We start from the raw sequence: 23,831 nt of genomic DNA on the forward strand, positions 1-23,831 counted from the left end.
GGGATGTCTAATGCTGGGAGGAGCAGTCAGCAGTACTCAGTGGCACTAGCACATGACATGCTGCAAGCACGACAGCTCACACGTGTTAGTGCTACTGATTACTTTTCACCGCTCCTCCCAGCATTAGACATCCTGGCAGAGAGCGCAGGTCACTGAATCTCTTCTGCTGCAGTGCAGACAGCAGCTCACTTCAGGGACTGACTGATCGCTGATCAATAATGCTGGATCTTTGTCAATGCGCACCTGGAACAACCAGGGAGAGCGGTGCTGCTGTTGTAAGTCTAAGGCTATGGCCCCACTATTAGTATTTGGTCAGTATTTTTTCTCAGGAGTGGGAGCCAAAACCAGGTGAGGAACAATCAGAGAAAAGGTATAATGGAAACAAGTCACCAATTCTGCTAGATCACCATCTCCTGGTGGGTACTGATAGTGGGGCAGTGGCCTTACAGTGATTGGCAGCAGCTCAGCCAATCAGTGTTAATTTTTTTTGTGGCCTCTTCCCCACGCTGACAGCAGAACTGAGGTAATGAGCCATGATGTGCTGAGTAACAGTGCTCCTCCCTAACTGTGTCACAGGCTGACAGTAAGAAGCACAGGGAGATGGATGGCTGCCTGCTACATCACTTACCAAAGGTTAGATATATGTAGCTGAGCAGGATTATCACCCATAACTAAGTGAGCCCCCCGTCAACACCAACACTGAGGGGCTTTACTCACTGGTGATAGAGGGTGAGAGGGCTCAGTCACTAAGGAGGGATTTCCCTCATTTTTTTTTTTTTCACCCCTGAGTGTCCCTGTATCACCCCTGACTGATATAATGTCCCCATTTTGGTATCATGTCCCCCATCCAGGGCCCCATGCTATAACCATGTCCCACTCCTGGCATTATGTCCGCCATCCTGGGCCCCATGCTATAATCATGTCCCCCTTTTGGTGTAATGTCCGCCATCCTGGTGTAATGTCCCCGTCCTAATAATGTTCCCAGCCTGGTATGTTATTCTTCATCCTGATATAATGTAATGTCCCCGACCTAATATAATGTTCCCAGCCTGGTATGTTATTCTTCATCCTGTTATAATGTTCACCATCCTGGTGTAATGTCTGCCATCCTGGTATGTAATGTCCGCCATCCTGGCATGTAATGTCTGCCACCCTCGGCCCCATGCTATAACCATGTCCCCCTTCTTGTATAATGTCCGTTATCCTGGTGTAATGTCCCCTTCCTAATATAATGTTTCCAGCCGGGTATGTTATTCTTCATCCTGATATAATGTCCGCCATCCTGGTATAATGGGTGTGACGCGGGGGTAACCCCGCCCACAGCATGGCATCCACCTGGAACGCAGAAGACAAAGACCCTCGGCTGCTGCCAGAACTTGTCGTGACATCAGCTTATGTCAGAGCCGGCTGCAGCCGGGGGTCACGTGATGCCTGTAAAGGTATTTACAAAAAATCTTAGGGGCCCCGGGGGGATACGTTGGGAGGGTAATATAAAGTAGTGTACAACCCCTTTAAATAATTTGCACCAAATTTATTATTAGTGACGAAATTTGATAAATGTGGAATAATGGCGTTGAAGTGAGTACACAAGATTTGGCTCAAACTATTCTGTTTTTGATAAATGTGAACCATTGTGTTTTTATGTTACACCACAATATTAGCATATTTTATTTCATAATTGGTGGGCTTGTATTATTTCTATGTAGTTACATAGTGGACCCCAGGAATGATTTTTTCTGGTGGGCCAAAGGCACACCAGTCCGACGCTGTGTAATGGTATAGATGGACTTGTCTTTGAATGCGCTACTTGAACATATAAATAGAGGGGGGAATGAAATCCTGCTGACACATTCCCTTTAATGTTTTGATATGCTGAATTAAAATATAACAATGAAAACGGTCAATTGGGTCAATTGTTTCAATCAGGGCTGTGGAGTCCGTGTCCATTTTGGTGGAGTCGGTATAAAACGGACCGACTCCAACTCCTAAAATATATAATAAATTGGGTACAGTAGTTCAATGCAGTTTGTGGGGAATATTTTTTCATAAGAATTTGGGAAAGTTCTGAAATGTCCTATAAATGTCTGTCCTATTCCTGATCTAAGGGTCTAGACTTTTAGCTGAGATGAATCTGTGCTACAGTAAATTTATCACTTAAACATGAGCCATGTATGAGGGAGTCGTGGAGTCGGTGTCATGGAGATGGAGGAGTTGGAGTCGGAGGTTTGGCTTACTGACTCCACAGCCCTGGTTTCTATGATATCAAAGTGCTTTCTTTTTTACTACTACTGCAGCCAAAGTACTGGTTGTAGGCATTCCTAATCATGGGAGTTTAGTCACTTTGCCACATATATAGCAGAAATTATTTGCTTTACCAGTGCAAATAAGAGGCATTTCTAAATAACCAAAAGGCTAACAAATAATGGGGTGTGACTGCTGGAGGGACGATCTATGAAGCCATGTGATACAATTGCATCGTCGGGGCTAGTATGGCGGGTTTCTATTGGTCATTCGGAGACGATACAATACTGATGGAACAATAAACTGCTTATGATAAAGTTAAGCATTATTTTAATTTTCAGCTCCCTAAAGTTAGAAACAGTTGAGCTTAACTATCTCTAAACCAATTTGGCAGTAGACTAGTGTAAGGATTAATTTGGCGCAGATTACACTTGCACATTTGCTGGATGGTAGTACACTGTCCAGTATGGGATAAGAGCCTGAGATCAATGTGTCAAATGTCACACATCAGTACAAAATTTGTCCACACAATTGCGACTTTTTATGTGTGTGTTGGTACACTTCCTAACATAGTAGACTTATCAATGTCTACTATTTGTTGGATAGGCACTGCCAGCCCAGTATGGTGTGGCTCCAGGCTGGTACTGCAATGTGTCACTGAATTCTAGAGACTTGTTTAGGAAGCAATTGGGGATCTTAAACCACAAGTATGAGGCCCATGAGCCATGTATAGCTCCACTACGGTTATATATGTAGTGTGAGTCAATGACAGATATTTACCCTATGCCAAGGCTTTATAAGATCCCAATTGTTAGGGTTGCTAGCAAGTAACCTACAACACAGAAATAACCCCATAAAAATGAGAATAATCGGTAAAATTATAAAACTGTCCTATTTTTTCACACACTGTTACTACTTTTTTATCTTTGGGTTTCTGTAGGTAAACCTGTGGCTGTTACAAGCAATAGAGGTAGTGGGAAAACCTCTTCCCGTGAAGGAGCCAACCCACAACTAGAGTTACAGTACTATCAGAAAAGGTTCATGAGAGACAAAACAGGTAAAGAAACTGTTATTTTCCACTTGGTGATGCATAAAATGATGAAGTAAAGCCAAATCTTATAGTTTTATCAGGGTGCATTCAAAAATATTGCTGTTTTTTTGTTGCAATCCACTTGCCTTGTGTTCGCTTTTCCTCCCCCTTTTAATACAAATAGGGTTCATTTGGGTGTAAATAAGAACTTTAATGTGAGCATGTCAGGTCGGCTAGCGCTATTAACCTGCAGATATAGGGTTAATTTGTAGGTTAATAGGGTTAGGAAGGTGCTCGGCTGCTGTACTTAAAGTGTTGCACCCGAGAAAAATAACTTTATTCCTCTCGGGAGCTGCTGGCTTTCAGGCATACAGGCGTGCCAGAGCAATTACAGTCACCGCTCACAGCACTGAGTATGGTTGCTGTAAACACGCCCCGGCACTGACTGACAGCCGGCTCTGCAGTGCATCGCCTGACTCTCAGTGCTGCGAGCAGTGACTGTAATTACTCCGGCACGCCTGTATGCCTGAAATCTGTCGGCTCCTGGGAGGAATAAAGTTCATTTTCTCCCGGGTGCCGCACTTTCAGTATGACAGTCAGCACCTTCCTAACACTATTTACCTGCAGATTAACTGTATATCTTCAGGTAATAGCGCTATCCGATCAGACAGGTTCCCTTATAGATACTTCTACATCCCCAAACAAGCTATATGGTGCCAAAGGTTAATTAACAGGTCCTTTGCTCCTATACACGGCAGGGAATACAGTGTGTGACTGAGGAGCTGTAAGTGCATCGTCACGCCCAATGCACTTCCAGACACATTTATACGGAACTTCAGAATGTGATTTCTTGCTTCTAGAGCTGTGCTTTGGGATCCTAAAGAAATCACGATTAGTGTTGAGCGAGTATGTTCTGTCCGAGTATGCTCGGGCCGAGCACCGAGTATTTACAGCTGCTCGGTGATATGGTTGAATTGCTCCCGTGTGCATGATTTGCGACTGTTTGACAGTTTTATTACATGTGAGGAATGTCTATTTCTTACACATTCCTCACATGTAATAAAACTGTCAAACAGTTGCAAATCATGCACACGGAGCGATTCAACCATATCACCGAGCAGCTGTAAATACTCCGAGCTCGGCCCGAGCATACTCGGCGAAAGGGTTAACAGAACATACTCGCTCAACACTAATCACGATGCTTATCCTTTAAAGGGCTACACTGTCATATAAATGGTTTGGGCATTTTTTTTTTTATTTAGAGATAAGTGTTTGTTTGTATGTATGTGGATTATCAGAACTTCTAGATTATCAGATGGTTTTAGAAAAGTGGAAGTTTCATATCCTGGAAGAATAAAACATTACTAAGTCTTCTGTTTTTGATCTTGTGAATTTATTGTGAAGCTATTTTTCCCTCTTTCTATTCCATCCTGTTCAGATGAGGCTGCACTGAACAGTCCCAATTCTGCACAAGAAAATGGACACAACATGGATTTCTCTGTATGGGATCATCCAGATCTTGCAAATAAAAATGGTCTGGATATAGATTCCTCACAACTGTCATTTGCAGAAATTGCATCATGTAGTTATGAGGCGAGGTAGGAAACCACAACATATTATTTTTTGCATAGAGACTTCTATATTATCCATCTGTTCACCTCTATACCTATCTATCTAATCACACATATTTCTTAACCGCTAGACTTTTCATATATTTCTCTTCATTATTCTCCAGGAAGGCTGGTGTGAAGAATGGAATGATGTTTGGTAAAGCAAAGCAATTGTGCCCTGACCTTCAAGTTGTCCCCTATGATTTTGAGGCGTATAAGGAAGTTGCCATGACTTTGTATAAAACACTGGCAAGGTAAGTTGTTTTTTTTTGTTGTTGTTTTTTTTTTTCCTTTTGCAAAGTATGAACGCATTTGATTAATTGTATCAATCAGCCAGAGCTGATTTGGCTGCTACTCAACTCACAATCCTGAAGGGGCCTCAGGACCCCCATATAGGGGTTAATAAAGTCCCAGCCTTTGGGCCATCGTGAACAATTTTTTATCAGCTGTCATGCTAGTAAATGTCCATTATCCTTATCAATATACTGCTCATTCTTTGGTTTTCCCATCATTTATCGTAATGTTTTTTCTTCTTTGTGTCTTTACTCCAGTTATACCCATGACATTGAAGCTGTAAGCTGTGATGAAGCCTTGGTGGATATTACAGAAGTCCTTATGGAGACCAAACTCACTCCAGATGAAGTTGCTAGTGCGATTCGAGCTGAAATTAAAGAGAAGACTTTGTGTGCTGCATCTGTGGGAATGAGTTAGTATTAACTTTCTTCTGTATCTGTTCATGACATGACCTGTTAGTTGCAATCTTTAAAGGGGTTGTCCGGACCAAAACTACAAGTAGTGTGACTGCAGACTTATGAAACTTCACAATGCATGCTGTGAGGATTCTCCGGTGCCGGGGGTGTGCAAGTAATGTGACCACTGTATGCAATATGCATACACCCAGCCACATTCGACTAGATTTTTTTTTCCGCCACACTTTCATTGAGCGAGGCCGCACCCATCTAGTCTGAATGTGGCCAGGTGTATGCATATTACATACTTGCGGATACATGACCACCTGCTCTTGGCACCAGAGAATCTACACAGCACGCAAGGTAAGGATTCACAAGTCTGCAGTCACATAGAGTGACTGCAGACTTGCAGCTTTAGACCGGACAACACCTTTAAACTGTAATATTATTTTTCCTTTCCCTTTTACTACTGTTAATGTTCATATCTGTACACTCTATTGTTTTGCTTACCTCCCGTTGCTCCTTTTGCCCAAGTCTAATAAACCTACACTAAGCTCCATCATCCTATAAGCTTCGGCATTGCGCTCCGTCCCTCTTTTTTGTTTTATGGCCATCTCTCTAAAAACTTGAAAGTGAAATATCATTCCAGGTCCTTTTTCAAAATAAGTCTTTTGTGGTGTTAAGTAATAATGGTATTCCTGCCATAATGTCAGTTTATGATTATAAAGTACAGCAGTTTTTCCCATCAGAAGGCTCCAACTCTAATTCTCATTTTTTCTTGAATTTAGCTCGATAAGGCACTTTCACTATCTGTAATGATGCCCTCACACACTCTAGAACCTTTACCATCTTCAAACCCTGCTTCTAATTAACTAGATGGAGGCCCGATGCTACCGCATCGGGAGGCCGGTAATGTCACGATGGGGGCTGGCTTTGCAGCGTTGAGAATCTCTCCCCCCCCCCCCCATGTACTCACCCACCTATCCACTCTCTCTTTCCCCCATGTGCTGACTTCTCCCGTTTGTGCTCTCTTCTTTGACCTTTCTACCCCATGTGCTATCCCCCTAGTCTGCTGTCTCTCTCCTTCCTGTACTGTGTTCTCCCCTCATGTGCTGTCCCGTTTGAGCTGTCTCCCCCATGTGCTCTGTCGCTCTCCCCCCGTGCGCTTTCCCCCCCCCCCCATCTGCTGTCTTCTCCTCTCATGTGATCTCTTCTTTGACCTGAGTACCCCATGTAACGTGTTTTTTTTGGTCCTTGACACTCTGTAACGTGTTTTGGTTTTTTTTTGGTCCGTGACCCTCTGTAACGTGTTTTTTTTGGTCCGTGACCCTCTGTAACGTGTGTTTTTTGGTCCGTGACACGCTGTAACGTGTTTTTAGGTCCGTGACACGCTGTAACGTGTTTTATTTTAAGGCTGTGTGCACACTATGCGTTTTTCAAGCGGTTTTTGCTGCGGAATTTCCGCAGCGTAAACGCTTGGTAATCCGTGCCCCATGATCCCCAATGAAAATCTGCATGTTCTGTGCCCATGCTGCCGAATTTTCCGCAGCGGAAAAATCCGCAGCATGTCCATTATTTGTGCGTTTCTGCATGTGGATTTGAGGTCCCAATGCATTTGAAAAACGCAAGTCAAATCCGCATGTAAAAACGCGTCAAAAACGCGTGTAAAATCCGCAAGCATTTTTTACTGCCAAGAACATGCAGAAAGGCTGCAGAAATTTTCTGCTTCAATTCTGCATCGTGGGCACATACCCTAAGTCCTTGACACACTGTAACATGTTTTTTTTGGTCCGTGACACACTGTAACGTGTTTTTTTAGGTCCGTGACACGCTGTGTTTTTTTTTTTTTTTTTTTTTATATTATTATTTATAATTTTCACCTATTCATTATATTCAAATTTTTACAGATGTAGTTGATTCTTATGTTCACCGACTGAGGCTGCTGGCAGGCTGCCGGCGCGTCACTGCATCTGTCAAACACAGATAGCAGCGTCACATTAAAACTGCGCATGCGCTCCTCCTGTGCAAAGATGGCGGCGGTCAGTGAATCATTCGGCCGATCCCGGTGGCGGCGAGTGCGGCGTGTTCGCGACGGTGTTCTGCTTGTGGTACCGCGCAAGAGGCTGGTACCACCAGTGGGTTCCATATTGAGACACCCATCACTTGGGTGTCCCAATATGGCGGTCGACGAACTTTCGCCGCTTGGAATTCTGGGATCCGGACACATCTGGACGGAACCGGATGTGAAGACATTACAAGGTAAGTATAAATATATATATAATTAATTAGCAGAGGATCCTACACGGTGTGTTTGTGAAACAGAGGAGCTAACATTATATCAGTGGCATAGGCACTGGGTAATCAATGCAGTTATTACAGGAAAGAGGCAGAAAGCGTTAGCATTACAAATAATAATTTTACAGTGTGAAAGCTAATATAATACACTACCTGTAATTACTCTAAGCAACTGGCTTTCAATGCTGTATGTTTGTTAAGCAATTTGCATAGGTTGCAAGGAATAATAATCAAAGTAGTGCCTTATATGCCCTGAAGCTAGTGCTTAAATGGAATGTCAAGAAAAAAAATCAACAATTGAAAACATGTAAAGTATTTTTATTTTTTTTTAACAAAAATGTACATAGTTTTATGATATAAAATATGAAAAATAATTAAAGAATTGATATTACGACTGCAGTAAATGTGGGCGGGGTCTGGTCACATGTATATGATGTCACTCCTCTCCTTCCATTCTGGGCATTTGCAAGGATAACAGAGGATGAAGTTTAGGATCACAGTGCAGAACCATTTTTGCTAGGGACTGCAAAGTGATACTGAGATGTGGACGTTGTCACCGAGGACGGCTGGCAGCACCGATTTACTGTATCAAACATGATAGGATTAGATACACAGCTCATCGTATTGTATCACATGTGATGGGATTAGATACATGGCTCAGCAGACTGTTTGACTGTATTGCAGATGCCGCAGTAAAGCTTCATTCAGATGTCCCTGTTTCACAGACGTCTAAATGAGGCTTTATACTGACATAGCAGAGCTGAGTTGGTGTTCAGAGCACAGCAGCTGGATGATTTCACTGTTGGGCTCTGATCGCAGAAGCATTGGCAGCCTGATATTCTGCTGCTCATGTCAGGCTACCGAAGCTCTGTTGTTGGTACTCGGAGCAGGGCTGCAGCCGTGACTTCTTCCCGTAGTGACAGCATGGGTTCCCTGGCATTAGTAGTACCAGGGCTATGGAGTCGAAGCCCATTTTGGTGGAGTCGGTATAAAATGGACCGACTCGAACTCCTAAAATATATAATAAATTGGGAACAGTAGTTCAATGCTGTTTGTGGGGAATATTTTTTCATACGAATTTGGGAAAGTTATGAAATGTCCAATTTCTGATCTAATGGTCTAGATTTTTTTGCTGAGATGAGTCTGTGCTACAGTAAATTTATCACTTAAGCATGAGCCATGTATGAGGGAGTCGTGGAAATTGAGGAGTCCGGGTCGGAGGTTTGGCTTACTGACTCCACAGCCCTGAGTAGTACGTCAGGCTGCCAGACCCGTGCTCACGATGGCCACAGTGGTGCTCTTGTTAAATCTGCTTCTCAGTCCTTCTGTCATCTCTTGCCACTAAACACTGAGTGGTGACAGGCAAATTGTAGCTATGCGCACAGCACAGGGCTATAAAAAAAAAAAAAAAAAAAAAAGTCACATACCTCCACCCATTTTTGTGGACTGGGCTGTCCATGGGACATGGTGACTGGTCCAGCGCCAGTAAAGGAGAGGAGGTCAAACATCGACCACAGCCTTTTATGGCCTAGAGCTGCCATATTTGCAGTTTGAAGTGTTGTGCTCAGATACCTAACTGCAAATACAAATGGCAGCCCCCAGTGGCTGCAGAAAAAATAATAAAAAAAAAATAAAAGTTAAAACAATACATTTCATTTTATTTTTAAAGATATACAAGACCTGGCAAAAATTATGGAACCACCGGGCTCGGAGGATGTTCATTCAGTTGTTTAATGTTGTTGAAAAAAAAGTAGATCACAGACATGGCACAAAGCTAAAGCCATTTCAAATGGCAACTTTAGGGCTTTAAGAAACATTAAAAGAAATCAAGATAAAAAAATGTGGTACTCAGTAAGGGTAATTTTTTTTCCGACCATCAGAGGGAAAAAATTATGGAATCAATCAGTTCTGAGGAAAAATGATGGAATCACCCTGTAAATTTTCATTTCCAAAACTAACACCTGCATCAAATTAGATCTGCTCGTTAGTCTGCATCTAAAAAGGAGTGATCACACCTTGGAGAGCTGTTGCACCAAGTGGACTGACATGAATCATTGCTCCAACACTAGAGATGTCAGTTGAAACAAAAGAGAGGATTATGAAACTCTTAAAAGAAGGTAAATCATCACGCAATGTTGCAAAAGATATTGGTTGTTCACAGTCAGCTGTGTCTAAAATCTGGACCAAATACAAACAACATGGGAAGGTTGTTAAAGGCAAACATACTGGTAGAGCAAGGAAGACATCAAAGCGACAAGACTGGAAACTTAAAGCAATATGTCTCCAAAACAGGAAATGCATAACAAAACAAATGAGGAACTAATGGGAGGAAACTGGAGTCAATGTTTGTGACCGAACTGTAAGAAACCGCCTAAAGGAAATGGGATTTACATACCGAAAAGCTAAACATAAGCCATTAACACCTAAACAGAAAAAAACAAGGTTACAATGGGCTAAGGAAAAGCAATCGTGGACTGTGGATGACTGGATGAAAGTCATATTCAGTGATGAATCGTGAATCTGCAGTGGGCAAGGTGATGATGCTGGAACTTTTGTTTCGTGCTTTTCCAATGAGATTTATAAAGATGAATGCATGAAGAGAACATGCAAATTTCCACAGTCATTGATGATATGGGGCTGCATGTCAGGTAAAGGCACTGGGGAGATGGCTGTCATTCCATCTTCAATAAATGCCCAAGTTTACATTGATATTTTGGACAGTTTTCTTATCCCATCAATTGAAAGGATGTTTGGGGATGATGACATCATTTTTCAAGATGATAATGCATCCTGCCATAGAGCAAAAACTGTGAAAACATTCCTTGAAAGAAGACACATAAGGTCAATGTCATGGCCTGCAAATTGTCCGGATCTCAATCCAATTGAAAATCTTTGGTGGAAGTTGAAGAAAATGGTCCATGACAAGGCTCCAACCTGCAAAGCTGATCTGGCAACAGCAATCAGAGAAAGTTGGAGCCAGATTGATGAAGAGTGCTGTTTGTCACTCATTAAGTCCATGCCTCAGAGACTGCAAGCTGTTATTAAAGCCAGAGGTGGTGCAACAAAATACTAGTGATGTATTGGAGTGTTGTTTTGTGTGTTTGTTTTTCATGATTCCATAATTTTTTCCTCAGAATTAAGTGATTCCATAATTTTTTTTCCCTGTGCTTGGTCTGAAAAAAATTACCCTTACTGAGTACCACATTTTTAATCTTTATTTCTTTTAGTGTTTCTTAAAGCCCTAAAGTTGCCATTTGAAATGACTTTAGTTTTGTGCCATGTCTGTGATCTGCTTTTTTTCAACAACATTAAACAACTGAATGAACATCCTCCGAGCCCGGTGATTCCATAATTTTTGCTAGGGGTTGTATATGATTTGTAATTAATGATTATTAATTCTAAAATAAAAATTGTGACACCTTCCATTTAATGTAAATGAATGTACAAAATGATTGTCATTGTGCATCAAGCAAAACACATTCTTAAAGTTTGAGGACTGGTGTATAGTTGTTTTGAAATGAAAAATGGAGAATCCGGCTCAACGGAATGTGAACAGACTTTTGTTCATGAAAGTGATTGACAGAGGATAAAACGAAATCAGCAGTACAGCTTGCATATGAGACATTGACGCGTTTCAGGTGGTTGCGCACCCGGTCCATTGATTCACAGCTAAACTATGGGAGGAAGGCTGCTTGGGACCGAAGAGTCCTGTCCATGGTACTATCAGCCCTTTATTTGCATTGAATATAATAATGTTTTCTCCAAAACTATCCAGTGGATTTTTAAACTTGAAGTTGTCCACAACTCCTTGTCATCCCCCACGCTTGGCCCCGGTAAAATAAAGCTTATACTCACTTCCCTTGCCAGCGCTGTTCCCGCGGTGTCAGCACTCGCTCTCCCCGGGGCTCCAGTGCTGTTGTGACATCTGACCCCGGCGCCCAATCAGAGCTGGCGTCACTGTCCCCGCCTTGTATCGAATTGAACATGAAGAGGAAGTCAGAGATCAGCTGCAGCCTGGACTGCCTTTTCATGTTCGATTTGTCCGAAGGCGGAGACAGTGACACCAGCGCTGATGAGGCAACCACACGGGAGCCGCGAGTGCTGACACCACTGGAACAGTGCCGGCACAGTAGACTAGTATAAGCTTTTTCATTTTATTGGGCCAGGCGTGGGGGATGACAAGGAGTTGTCCAACTAGTGGACAATTAAATATGCAAATTGCCTCTTCAGAGAAAAAGAGGACTTGTACTCTATAGTGCCACCTATTGGAAGCAGCAATCCTACAAGTCACAATCAACCCTTTAACAAGTCATGCAATATGACTTAGGATAAAAGCCAAATCAGAATCTCAATTTGCAGACACAGTGTTTCGGGCTGTTGGCCCTCGTCAGTGCAAAGTATGAGAACTGATTTAGCTAGGTGAGAGGCTCTGGACTGAGGTCTAAGGGGTAACGTTTCTCCTTATGGAGAGTAACACACCAGCTCTGGCACGTCAAGGTAAGGAGACGAGGGCCAACAGCCCGAAACACCGTGTCTGCAAATTGAGATTCTGATTTGGCTTTTATCCTAAGTCATATTGCACGACTCGTTAAAGGGTTGATTGTGACATGTAGGATTGCTGCTTCCAATAAGTAGCGCTATAGAGTACAAGTCCTCTTTTTCTCTGAAGAGGCAATTTGCATATTACATTTCCCAGAGGAGCATTGCATGGCGAATAAGCCTCCTTACCTTGACGTGCCAGAGCTGGTGTGTCACTCTGTCACTCTCCATAAGGAGAAACGTTACCCCTTAGACCAACTAGTGGAAAAATTCTTTAAGGGTATGGCTCCTTTTAGGACCTGTGCTTAGTTAGATATGAATTCTGAAGCTGACAAAGATGGTAAGTAATCCTCTTATCACAGGACGGGAGCATTTACTGATCACAGAGACCCCCAATGATCCCGAGAGTGAGGCTCTGAAACTTGAGAAGTGTGCTCTGCTGAGCCCCATCTTGATTGGAGTGGAGGTGTACATGCTTAACCTCCATTCCATTCATAGTCTATGGGACTGCAAGAGAAGGCCAAGTACTAATTTCGGCAGTCCCAGATAGTGCCACAATGCAGTTGCAGATCTCAACATTTTCCTCATTTTATCACTATCCCTAAGGTTATCATGTCTTTTGCTTACACTTTGTGTTATTGTGCTACTTTGACTTTTCACAATTCTGTGTTAAATATTTTTTAATGGAAATATGTTGTTCTGTACTAGCTTGGGAATGTGAATCATAGCAATAATATTGTATTCTATTCTTACCTTTTTAGGCTCCAATATTCTTTTGGCTAGAATGGCAACCAGGAAAGCAAAACCAGACGGACAGTATCATTTAAAACCCGAGGATGTTGATGATTTCATTAGAGGTCAACTAGTTAGCACATTACCAGGTATTTTAACCTTACAAAGTTGCAAGTCAGTACCTACTGCTCTGTGTTAAATATTTATTCTAAGATTATTAATATTATTTATTCATATTTATTCTAAGAGAAGGTAGTGCAAACCAGAAAACACATTTACACCGATTAAATGAGATTCGCAAGATTTTATGAAACCATGTGAAAATCTCATTGATATGTGAGAAACTGGTTTTATTATAGATCGAAAACTACATTTTCATTGTCTGTATTTTCTAGGAGTTGGTAGATCCATGGAATATAAATTGTCATCTTTATATGTAAAAACCTGTGGAGATCTACAAAATCTTTCAATGTCAAAACTCCAGAAAGAGTTTGGGCCAAAAACAGGTCAGATGTTGTACAGATTCTGCCGAGGATTAGATGACCGGCCGATTAGAAAAGAGAAAGAGAGAAAATCTGTATCGGCTGAAATCAATTATGGTATCCGGTTTACAAAGGTATTGCCTTATGTTAAAATCCTTGGATGTTTTACTTGAGGTTAGGAGTCTTAAAAGGGTGCTCCATTTGGATTATTTATGGTATATCGACCGTAGGTGCTATAAATGTTCTGAAATGGGGCCCTATTGCTCTTATTCAAGAATGAAGAAGTGGTGGGGTGGGTGGTTGTGACTTTGCTATGGCAGCATGAGGCAGCTTGACTAAGGAGCTCTGTGCTCCCATCCACCTTTCTTGCTATTTTCCATGCCTAATCCAGTGATATCCGGGAAAAGAAAAGGTGCAAACTTTGATTCTTCACTTCCAAGTCTACACTTGGGAGAGTCGTGACGCAACACAGAAAGATGCCTTTCTTCCTCAGCGTCTGACCTACTTTGATCTTCCAGTAATGGCATTATTGGTTCCTTACTTAGCCCACACAACTGTGGATCCTCAGAGAGGTCGAACACCACTGATCACAAAGATGAGTGTTGCTACAAGTTGCCCATCTGGTTCTGTCTCACAGGCCCTGCTGTATTCGACCCCAATCATTTCTGGATTTAAGCACACTCAGTGGTATGTTGTTGTATCACATCAATATGGCGGCATAGTGTCCACACAGGCTGTTGCCTGTTATTCATCTAGAACTACAGCTTCTACGAGACCTAATTCAAATGCGTCCAACCAGACTTGATTCCTAGATTGCAATTCTCTTATTGGCAGGCCCTGGACTCTGTCAGGGAGGAGAATAATATTCTTTCCTCCGAAACATTTGCTATGGAGGCCACTTCCAGCTCTATTTTTTGTAGATTGTGTGCTGTGCTATCTTTGGAGAAAGAAGCAGAACGGTCCTGAATCCAAGTAGAGAACCTGTCCTTGCTATAAAAGACCAAGAAAACAAAGGCCGTAGAAATAGTATCTGCATAAAAGGTATACCTGAACAAGAAGACCTGAAACACATACCGTAGTTACCACTATCTTTAGTAGAAGCACCCACTGGAGGTTTCCTATATTATTGACAGGGTGCATCGTGTAGCAAGACTGAACGCTGAGGATCCTATTAACTCAGATGTCTTGTGTATGCTCCCTTACTATGTCGGACACTATATTGGGGAGGTCTTGGAAGGTGTAGAGATGAAAGTGTTCCCTGATGTCTGCAGTCTCTTTACTAAGATTCGCAAGTGTGGTGCTTCCTACAATGGGGTCACCCCTTTCACTTAATTGTCCATAAAGATGGCTCTTCCTTTCTTATGAAAAATCTCGCTGAACGCTTCATCTTTTTTGAAGCCTTGTCGACCCCTAATTGTCCGTTAATCGTCCAGTGCTACTGAAAGTCAAAACGTAAAGCTGGAGTTCTGAGGCGCATACGGTACAAAGTTCAAGTGCAATCAATCTACAGTACATCACTCTCACTATCTGTTCTAGATTTTCCTCCTCCATTTTATCTTTCACAATAGATCCCATCAGAAGCTTGAGTGACTGTCATATGAGTTCTTTGAGTCAGTCTAGTTGTGTTTCCCCAATGGCATCATGACCAAAGTCATTATTTGGGGTTTTACCCTTATACATTATCGTTCAGAGTGGGCTTTTAGTGATCCTATTTTTCCTGTTCATTTGGCCCTGGTCACGGATTAAACGTGAGCAAGCACAGGAAATAACCAAATTACTGATGATAATCAGAGACTTGGAGAGGTTGCATCAACGTACAACAACGGATGACCTTAAAACTGCCCTAACACAAAAAAGAGATGCTCTACTTTATTCAGTAAAGCAAAAGCTACTCTTTCTAAATGGCATGGTCATTATTGTGAAAAAAGGAATGAGTATGGTAGATCCCTGGCTAAAGCACTTTGTGTCCAGCGAGCTCAGATGTATGTCCACCTCTATTTTTGGTCAATCTGAAATGAACAAATTTTTTCTGCCAGATATAGCTGAGACTTTTAAAAACTTTTTCTCCTCACTATATTCGACAGATTCTTCTAATTTCACAACCCAGTGCTCAGATTTCTGTTTACTCATCCAAAAATATATTTTGTATTCAGGCTTACCAGCCCTTACTGATGTGGACTCAGAGGCTCTCGGGTCTTCAATTCAGGGGCATAGCTTTGTGCTACTATCTGAGACACCAAGCCAAAGAAGGCCCCAAGACCAGATGGTCTTTTGCTGCCTTACTACAAATGTTTTGCTGACTTTTTAATACCCTCTCAAAAGACTCCATATTCCCTAGAGACTAAGGCAGAGATCCTCTTCAACATATTAGGTCTATCAGCTTCTGTCCGGGTGAATGTTCTGGAGGAGTTCGAGATACATAATGGAAACAGTCAGGGTTGTCACCACTGTCCACTAATTTTTATGCCCACTTTGGAGAGCTTTTCAACTTGCACATTTTTTACAGTCATAGCCCATTAGATCTAACTATAATAGACCAAAGACAACCTTTTGAAATTTCTTGTGCGGGAAATGGAATTTTACGGCACACTTGGGCCCCCAATTCACCAGTGTTTATGCCAGAAATCTGGCGTAAAACAATTTAGAAAGTTGCAAAACAACATTTTTGCAACTTTTGGCCTTTCATTGCCAGTTTCAGCCAGCTTTGCCAAAATAAGCAGGGCTGAGATGGAGAGTTGTGATGTACCTTATGACACAAATCTTACTTTAGTTTCTACTTTTAATGAATCGGGTGCTTTTGATTCCAACATGCCCCCTTTTAAGAATAGCTCCGGTTTTGATAAATTGAGGCCTTAGTTTCTTACGCTTTTTTTTTAAATAGCTCTAGTCTGCAGCCCCCTTATTTTATTACAAAAGGGGAAACTGATTTGGAAGTTTTGCTAACCAATGAACATATTTGCTGGTGGGAAAAACCACTGCCTAGTACAGTATGATAAAAGTGGATGAGATTTTAGGAAATTGCACTGTAAGTTTGAGATCTACAGCATGTTAATTTATGATGCAGATTTTCACAGTGGATTTCACAGTTTGCATTATTGCTCTGGAAAGTCTGAAGTGGATTAGCTTTAGTTTTGTGTGAACTAATAGTGTTCTGTCTGATGGAGTCGGTTTACGTCTATCAGGATCTATAGTTTTTGTACCATAGATAAACCAAATCATTAGAAAGGTATAATCATTGCCTGTTGCCATTTTTAGATGATACTGCTCTTCATAGGAGATGCTTTTAATACTTATTGAGCAGTGCTGAGTACTTATAATTTAGTTAACCACATGTCAGATGTCAAATATCCGTGGTGGTTTGGATTGGCTTTTTGGCGCAGTTTTGGTCTAGTTGTTTCAGACCCAGATGACATCCCAGGCTGGGACATTATTGTATTTACTCACAGTAATTGAATATTTCCAGCTAATAAAGTGTGTGTTCTTAGACCAGTGAAGCAGAAGTCTTCTTGATCAACCTATCAGAAGAAATCCAGCGAAGGCTAGAATCTGTTAAAATGAAGGGCAAGAAACTTACACTGAAGATTATGGTGCGAAAAGCCGGGGCACCCATTGAACCTGCAAAATTTGGTGGTCATGGAATATGTGATAACATTGCAAGGTGAATGTAGTAATTGTATTCAACTTGTCTCTTTATTGTGATGTTCTATATCAATAGCTGCTGGTTATTTGCCATTAAGGGATCATAACAATGGCCATTCAGGAGACCGGAGTGTAGAATCCGAGAGTGCTCAAATCTTATAATGCTAACTCCCCTGAATTGCTCCAACTGGTCTTATTGACACATAAATGAATTTATTTGAGTGGAATTGAATTGTCAAATTGTATGAAAAATGATATTTTCAGCAGCAGAATGGAAGGAAGGGAGACACAGACATTACTAGTGGGTAGGCGGAGCCCACACAGGATAGAACACCTCAGATTACAAAAAAGTGTTGACCGGCCCCTCCAGCTTGGGCTCCTCCTACTCCAGCTCCCCAGTCTAAAATTTGAGGTCGCAGAGGATAGTCGCTGCGGGAGCAGCTCCTCAGAAATTTTTTTTATTTTTATCGGACGGAGACTTGGACCCCCCGTGGTCTAGAGGTCTCAGGGGTCTCAGCGCTGCTGGACCCCCACCCCTCCCCTGGCGGATCTGCATACCCTTTATGGTGGTCCCTGCAGAACCCTGCCGGCCCCGGGGGATGAGGGACGCTTCCCGGAGGAGACGCAAACCGCGCCATTGGGGTCCCTGCGTGCTCCGTCCTGGGGGGAAGCTAAGGGCCACAGCGCCACAAATCCCTGGGGGTCCCTGTGGCGCTCAGCTGGGTGAGTACTCAGCATTTGTAAATGTGTTTGAGTGCTTCAGCGGCTGCTGCGGCGGCCGCTGTTACATGTACCGTTGGTGACTGTGTGTTTTTCGTCCGCAGGTGGATCCCTGCAGGACATGTGAAGCGGGGCAGGAGCGGAGAGCGGAGGAGTCGCGTGCCTTTTTGAATGCCGGTGGGGGGCGTGGCTTCGCGCCTTCCCGGTCTTTTCGCGGGTAGGTAGCGCTCTGAGCGCGCGCTTTCTCCTGTCCCTCCCCTTCCGGCTTCTCTCTTCACTGCGCGGCGGCCATTTCTGACGGCCTCCTCCGGCTCCTCACTCTCCTCTCCTCCCGTCAGAACTGAAGGAACGCTGCACCGCTGCCAGCTGGGTGAGTCGCTTCTGCCTGTCAGGGCAGAAGCTTAACCTCCTCACCCCCACAGCGCAGGGCACCTTTCTGCGGCGCAATTAGGTGGCAGACTGCGCTGCCCTGCAGCTGCTACCTCATATAGAGGTTTTTTTGTCTGGGACTCGCACACCTCTTTCATTTAGCAGAGGTTGTGGGGAGTCTGCTGCATTAACCCCCTGGTAGGCGGTTAACCCTTAATTGGGGGACAGCTGGGGTAGCTCTCCCTGTAAGAGCCTTAACCCTTCAGCGTTCGTTTCTTTCCTTTTAGAAGCCACACTGTCCTACTTACTGACAGGTTGAACCTGCCATATACTGTGTGAGGGCATGTCAGATCAGGGTCCAGGAGGCGCGGTCCGTCTCCCAGGTCCGCTACAGGATCAGTCTCGCGTATCTGACTCGCAGGATTCCTCGACAGCGTCAAGTGCAGCGCAGGTCGGGGGACTCAGTGATGTTAAAATGGAGGCTCTCACTCGTTCTATTGATAGCCTGTCTGACCTTCTAGGTCATTGGGTGTCAGCTAGATCCCAACTGTCTTCTCATGGCAGGAAGCGCCACAGGCCGGTACTGTCCTCCCCGCGCAGCGACTCGGAGATCTCTGATATGGAGGGTTCCCCTTCAAGCTCTGCTGGGGAGATGTCCGATTCGGATAAAGAGGATCGGCAGGGGCGCTCTGCCTCTCTTTTGGGCCGTGTGGATGCTTTTATTGGAGCTATGAGGGAGGCGTTACAGTTACCGGAGGAGGTAGCTAGACGCCCTGGTAAGTCGGTCCGGCTTTTTCAGGAGTCGCATAGGTCGCGGTTAACGTTACCATCTCTGGATGAACTTGATGGGGCGGTGGAGAAGGAACGCCTGTGTCCAGATAAGCGTTTTCAGGGGACACGGTTTTTTGAGGCACTGTATCCGTGTTCTACGGAGTCGATTGCTAATTGGATTCCTTCTCCTGAAGTGGATGTCCCTTTATCCCAGCTTAGCAAATCTTCATTACTTCCTGTTAAAGGGAAGGCGAGTCTGCAGGATCCGCTGGACAGAAAAACGGAGATGGCGGCTAAATCCATCTACAAGGCCGCGGGTCATGGATTCAGAGCGGCTTTAGGAGCCATGTATGCTGGTGAAGCTTCCCTGAGGTGGTTGGACCGCCTACGGACGGCGTGGCAAGATGGATCCCCGCTATCCGAGGTAGAAGGGCTTTGCAAGTTGTTGGAAGAGGCAGCGCGATATGGCAGAGATGCAGTTCTGGATACTACGTCGCTGCTGTCCAGGGCGCAATCCTCGGCTGTCACAGTCAGAAGAGCACTGTGGCTTAAGCAGTGGACCGGAGACGCGGTTTCCAAGCAAGGTTTGCTGTGTTTAGCTTACAAGGGTGGTCAGCTGTTTGGGTCTGACCTCACGGAACTGATTGCGAAGGCCAGGGCAAAAGAAACGGCTTTACCGCAGCGTAGAGCTGTGGCTTCTGCGTCTGGCAAGTCTAGTGCCGGTAGTAGTCGGCGGCCCTTTCGGCCCAGGGGACGGTTTGGTCAGCCCTCTTGGGGATCGGGTCGTCCCTCGTTTTCGGGAAAAAAGATCTCTCAGAAATCCCGCACTCCCTGGAAACAGAACTTCCGTCAAGACAAACGGGAAGCTGACAAAAAGCTCGCTAAGGCAGACTGATGCCAGGGTTTCACTCGAGGGTCCTCGAGTTGGGGGTCGCCTGCTCCAGTTCGAGTCGACTTGGGCGTCCCACGTTTCAGACGCCTGGGTGACGCGGGTTGTGTCGGCAGGCTATTTCATAGAGTTTCTTTCTCGACCCCCGGACAGATTTTGTCAATTTCGCATTCCGTCAGAGCCCGAGCTAGTTACCGCTCTACGGTGGGAGGTCGATTCCCTTCTGCAGAATGGTGTGGTGGTGCCGGTTCCGCCGGAGGATTGGGGAAGGGGGTTTTACTCCAACCTCTTTGTGGTCCCCAAAAAGGAGGACAAATTTCGCCCCATTCTGGATCTCAAAAAATTGAATCTGCATGTCCGGACCCGGAAATTCCGCATGGAGTCGCTTCGCTCAGTTGTGGCGGTTCTGTCGCAGAACAATTTTTTAGTGTCAATCGACATTCGCGACGCTTATTTGCATATTCCCATCGGAAGGGCTCACCAGCGCTTCCTACGTTTTGCCATAGGTCAGGACCATTACCAGTTTGTGGCCCAGCCATTCGGGTTGGCATCAGCGCCCAGAGTTTTTACAAAAATTCTGGCGCCTCTCATGGCGATCCTTCGAAGGCAGGGGGTGACAATTCTTCCCTACCTAGACGACCTTTTGATTGTGGCGTCCACAGAGGAGGAGGCGGTGAGGGCTCGCAATCTATCCCTTCAGCTCCTGGAGGACTTCGGATGGCTAGTCAATTGGAAGAAGTCATCTCTGGAACCGTCGCAGTCAATCCTATTTTTGGGGATGCACTTCGACACGGTATGGGCAGTGGTGTTCTTGCCTCCGGACAAGCAAGCAAGTCTTCATCAACATGTACAGGTTATGAAGTCTTCGACAGCAATGTCCCTTCGAAGGTGTATGTGCCTTCTGGGTTTGATGGTGGCGTCAATGGAAGCGGTCCCGTTTGCTCAATTTCATTCCAGGGGTCTCCAAATGCTCATTCTGACCCGTTGGGGTCGATCGCAGGCTTCGCTGGATCGCAGTGTCATCATCTCCCATAGGGTACGAGAGTCTCTAGGATGGTGGTTACATCCAGAATTGAGGGCGATTTTCCTTTGCCTCCAACACTGGACGGTCCCTTTAAGCGGTCTGCCAGTCCGAGTGCATATCAACCATCAAGGTGGGACGAGGAGCTCCAGGCTCATGATGGAGGTCTCTCGGATCATGGTATGGGCCGAAGCCAGGGTTCCAGCCATCTCCGCGATTCACATCCCAGGAGTCCAGAATATCACGGCGGACTTCCTCAGTCGCGAGAAGGTGGATCCCGGAGAATGGAGTCTTCATCCGGAAGTTTTTGCACTACTGTGCTCCCGTTGGGGAACTCCCCAAGTGGATTTGATGGCATCCAGGTTCAACGCCAGGTTACCGACGTTCATGTCCAGGTACAAGGACCCGGAGGCTGTGGCGGTGGATGCTCTAGTGGCTCCGTGGGACCAATTCGAGCTGATCTATGTGTTTCCGCCGATATCCTTACTTCCTCTGGTGTTACGTCGGATCGAACTGGAGAGCGTCTCGGCTATGTTGGTGGCCCCAGATTGGCCAAGGAGGACGTGGTTCTCAACGCTGGTGTCGCTTCTGGCAGTGCCTCCGCTTCCACTTCCACTTCGCCCGGACCTGTTAACCCAGGGGCCCATTCGTTATCCGGACCTGAAGTCTCTGCGTTTGACGGCGTGGCTCTTGAGACCGAAATCTTGACCCGTCAAGAATTTTCAGCCGAAGTCATTGCCACTCTGCGAGCGGCCAGAGGTCCTGCTACCACTAGGATTTATCACAAGACTTGGGAAGCCTTCTTCTCGTGGTGTTCCGGTTCTTCAAGGAACCCGAGGATTTTTTCCATTCCCAATTTGTTGGCCTTTTTGCAGTATGGGCTGGACAAGGGTTTGGCAGTTAGCACTCTGAAGGCTCAGGTTTCCGCTCTATCCTTGCTGTTTCGGAAGGCTATCGCCTCGCGTAGGGACGTACGTTCCTTTTTTCGCGGGGTAATCCGTCAATTTCCGCCGCGGAAGGCACTTGTGACTCCTTGGCGGCTCAATCTTGTCTTGGAGGCTCTTCAACATGGGCCTTTTGAGTCTATGGACTCTGTTAGCCTTTCATTGCTTTCCTGGAAGGTTGCCTTCCTGGTGGCGGTCACCTCTTTGAGAAGGGTTTCTGAGTTGGCGGCTCTTTCTTGCTCGCCTCCTTTTCTGGAGTTTCACCCGGATCGTGTAGTGCTTCGCACACGGGGCGACTTTCTACCTAAGGTGGTGTCACAATTTCATGTTAACCAGGATATTCTGTTGCCCTCGCTCTGTCCAGAGCCGAGGAATGCGAAGGAACGGGCCTTGCACACTTTGGATTTGGTGCGGGCGTTAAAGTTCTATTTGTCTATTACTCAAGGTTTTCGGAAGTCGGACTCACTTTTTGTGATTCCAGCAGGTTGTCGTCGTGGTCAACGAGCTTCCAAGGACACTATAGCTCGATGGATTCGGTCGGCCATTTTAGAAGCTTGCCGATTTAAGGGCGAGCCTTGCCCAATTAAGATTCGAGCTCACTCCACGAGAGCTGTGGGTTCATCGTGGGCTTTTCATCAAGGGGCCTCGGCAGCTCAACTCTGCCGGGCGGCTACCTGGCGCTCCGTCCACACTTTTACAAAGTTTTATAAGGTGGACGTCAGTGCTTCCGCGGATGCGGCCTTAGGACGTAGGGTCCTGCAGGCGGCTGTAGTTTAGGTTATCTCCTTAACTTGTGTTTAGCGCTGGTTGCGCATTTATCTAAGTTGTTGAGAATCTGCCTTTGTTGTTTTTTCCCACCCTTAATTTCTGGACTGCTTTGGGACGTCCCACTAGTAATGACTGTGTCTCCCTTCCTTCCATTCTGCTGCTGAAAGACAGATTTTGGTAAGAACTTACCTGTAAAATCCTTTTCAGCGAAGGAAGGAAGGGAGACACATGGCAGAAGTGTGTTGTTGTGTTTTCAGATGCAGCGTGACCCTTCTCTGATAGCGATTATCTGGGCTGAGGTCGGCGCGCTAAGGCTCTGTTCCAGCATTGCCAGCTCATCGCAGTGGTCAGGTGCAGTGAGTAGTACCTGGGACTGTGTGGTTTTTTCTGTTATATGCATAACCTGTCTTCTTGCTTTTTTCTAAGTTTTTCAGAAGGGGTTGTGTTGCTCCGCTGGTGTTAATTGCTCTTCCTTAGCTTGTGTACGGACTGGAGAGCTGGAGTAGGAGGAGCCCAAGCTGGAGGGGCCGGACAACACTCTTTTTTAATCTGAGGTGTTCTATCCTGTGTGGGCTCCGCCTACCCACTAGTAATGACTGTGTCTCCCTTCCTTCCTTCGCTGAAAAGGATTTTACAGGTAAGTTCTTACCAAAATCCGTCTTTCCAAATACAGATTTTTTTTTGCAATTCTTTCTATGCAAATGCAACAATATGGCTTTCAGCTGCAACTGCCACTTTGCTGAACTGTATAGATCTAGCAAAAGGCTTGCTTCACTGCTCCTCTGGGCTACCTGTAGCCTATCGTCCAGGCCTCCGAGGCTTTTCTTTTCACCTTCCCCAGTCTTCTTCGGCCTTCTTCACTCTGGGCCGGGACTTTTGCCTCAACAGGGCCTCCGACATCACTGCACGTTGTTTCGTCGCAACAGCACACAGAGTCAATGATGTGCGCACCCACAGGCACTGACTAGGCCTCAGGCGATTTGGGCGATGTGTGCTTTGGCTTAGTGCTCACGATGCAGAAATGAAGCAGAAATTTTCCTGAGCATTTCTGCATCTCCTTGGCAGAAAAATGCATGCGGTTTTTACATGCGT

At 44.9% G+C, this 23,831-nt stretch overlaps 1 protein-coding gene across 4 annotated transcripts in view; it reads left to right on the forward strand.

The window, feature by feature from the left end:
- Nucleotides 1–23,831, forward strand: part of REV1 (REV1 DNA directed polymerase) — a 103,083-nt gene that overhangs the window by 58,431 nt on the left and 20,821 nt on the right. For all 4 annotated transcript variants that reach the window (XM_073664855.1, XM_073664854.1, XM_073664856.1 and 1 more), the window contains 7 exons: nucleotides 3,182–3,298; nucleotides 4,710–4,869; nucleotides 5,007–5,135; nucleotides 5,433–5,587; nucleotides 13,166–13,285; nucleotides 13,532–13,752; nucleotides 17,104–17,276. In XM_073664855.1, coding sequence (XP_073520956.1) covers nucleotides 3,182–3,298; nucleotides 4,710–4,869; nucleotides 5,007–5,135; nucleotides 5,433–5,587; nucleotides 13,166–13,285; nucleotides 13,532–13,752; nucleotides 17,104–17,276 — 1,075 coding nt within the window. The remainder of the gene's footprint in view (nucleotides 1–3,181; nucleotides 3,299–4,709; nucleotides 4,870–5,006; nucleotides 5,136–5,432; nucleotides 5,588–13,165; nucleotides 13,286–13,531; nucleotides 13,753–17,103; nucleotides 17,277–23,831) is intronic.

The sequence above is a fragment of the Phyllobates terribilis genome, unplaced genomic scaffold (genome assembly GCF_046119375.1).
Source record: "Phyllobates terribilis strain yellow unplaced genomic scaffold, ASM4611937v1 Scaffold_2__4_contigs__length_985480577, whole genome shotgun sequence".
Classification (NCBI taxonomy): Eukaryota; Metazoa; Chordata; class Amphibia; order Anura; family Dendrobatidae; genus Phyllobates; species Phyllobates terribilis.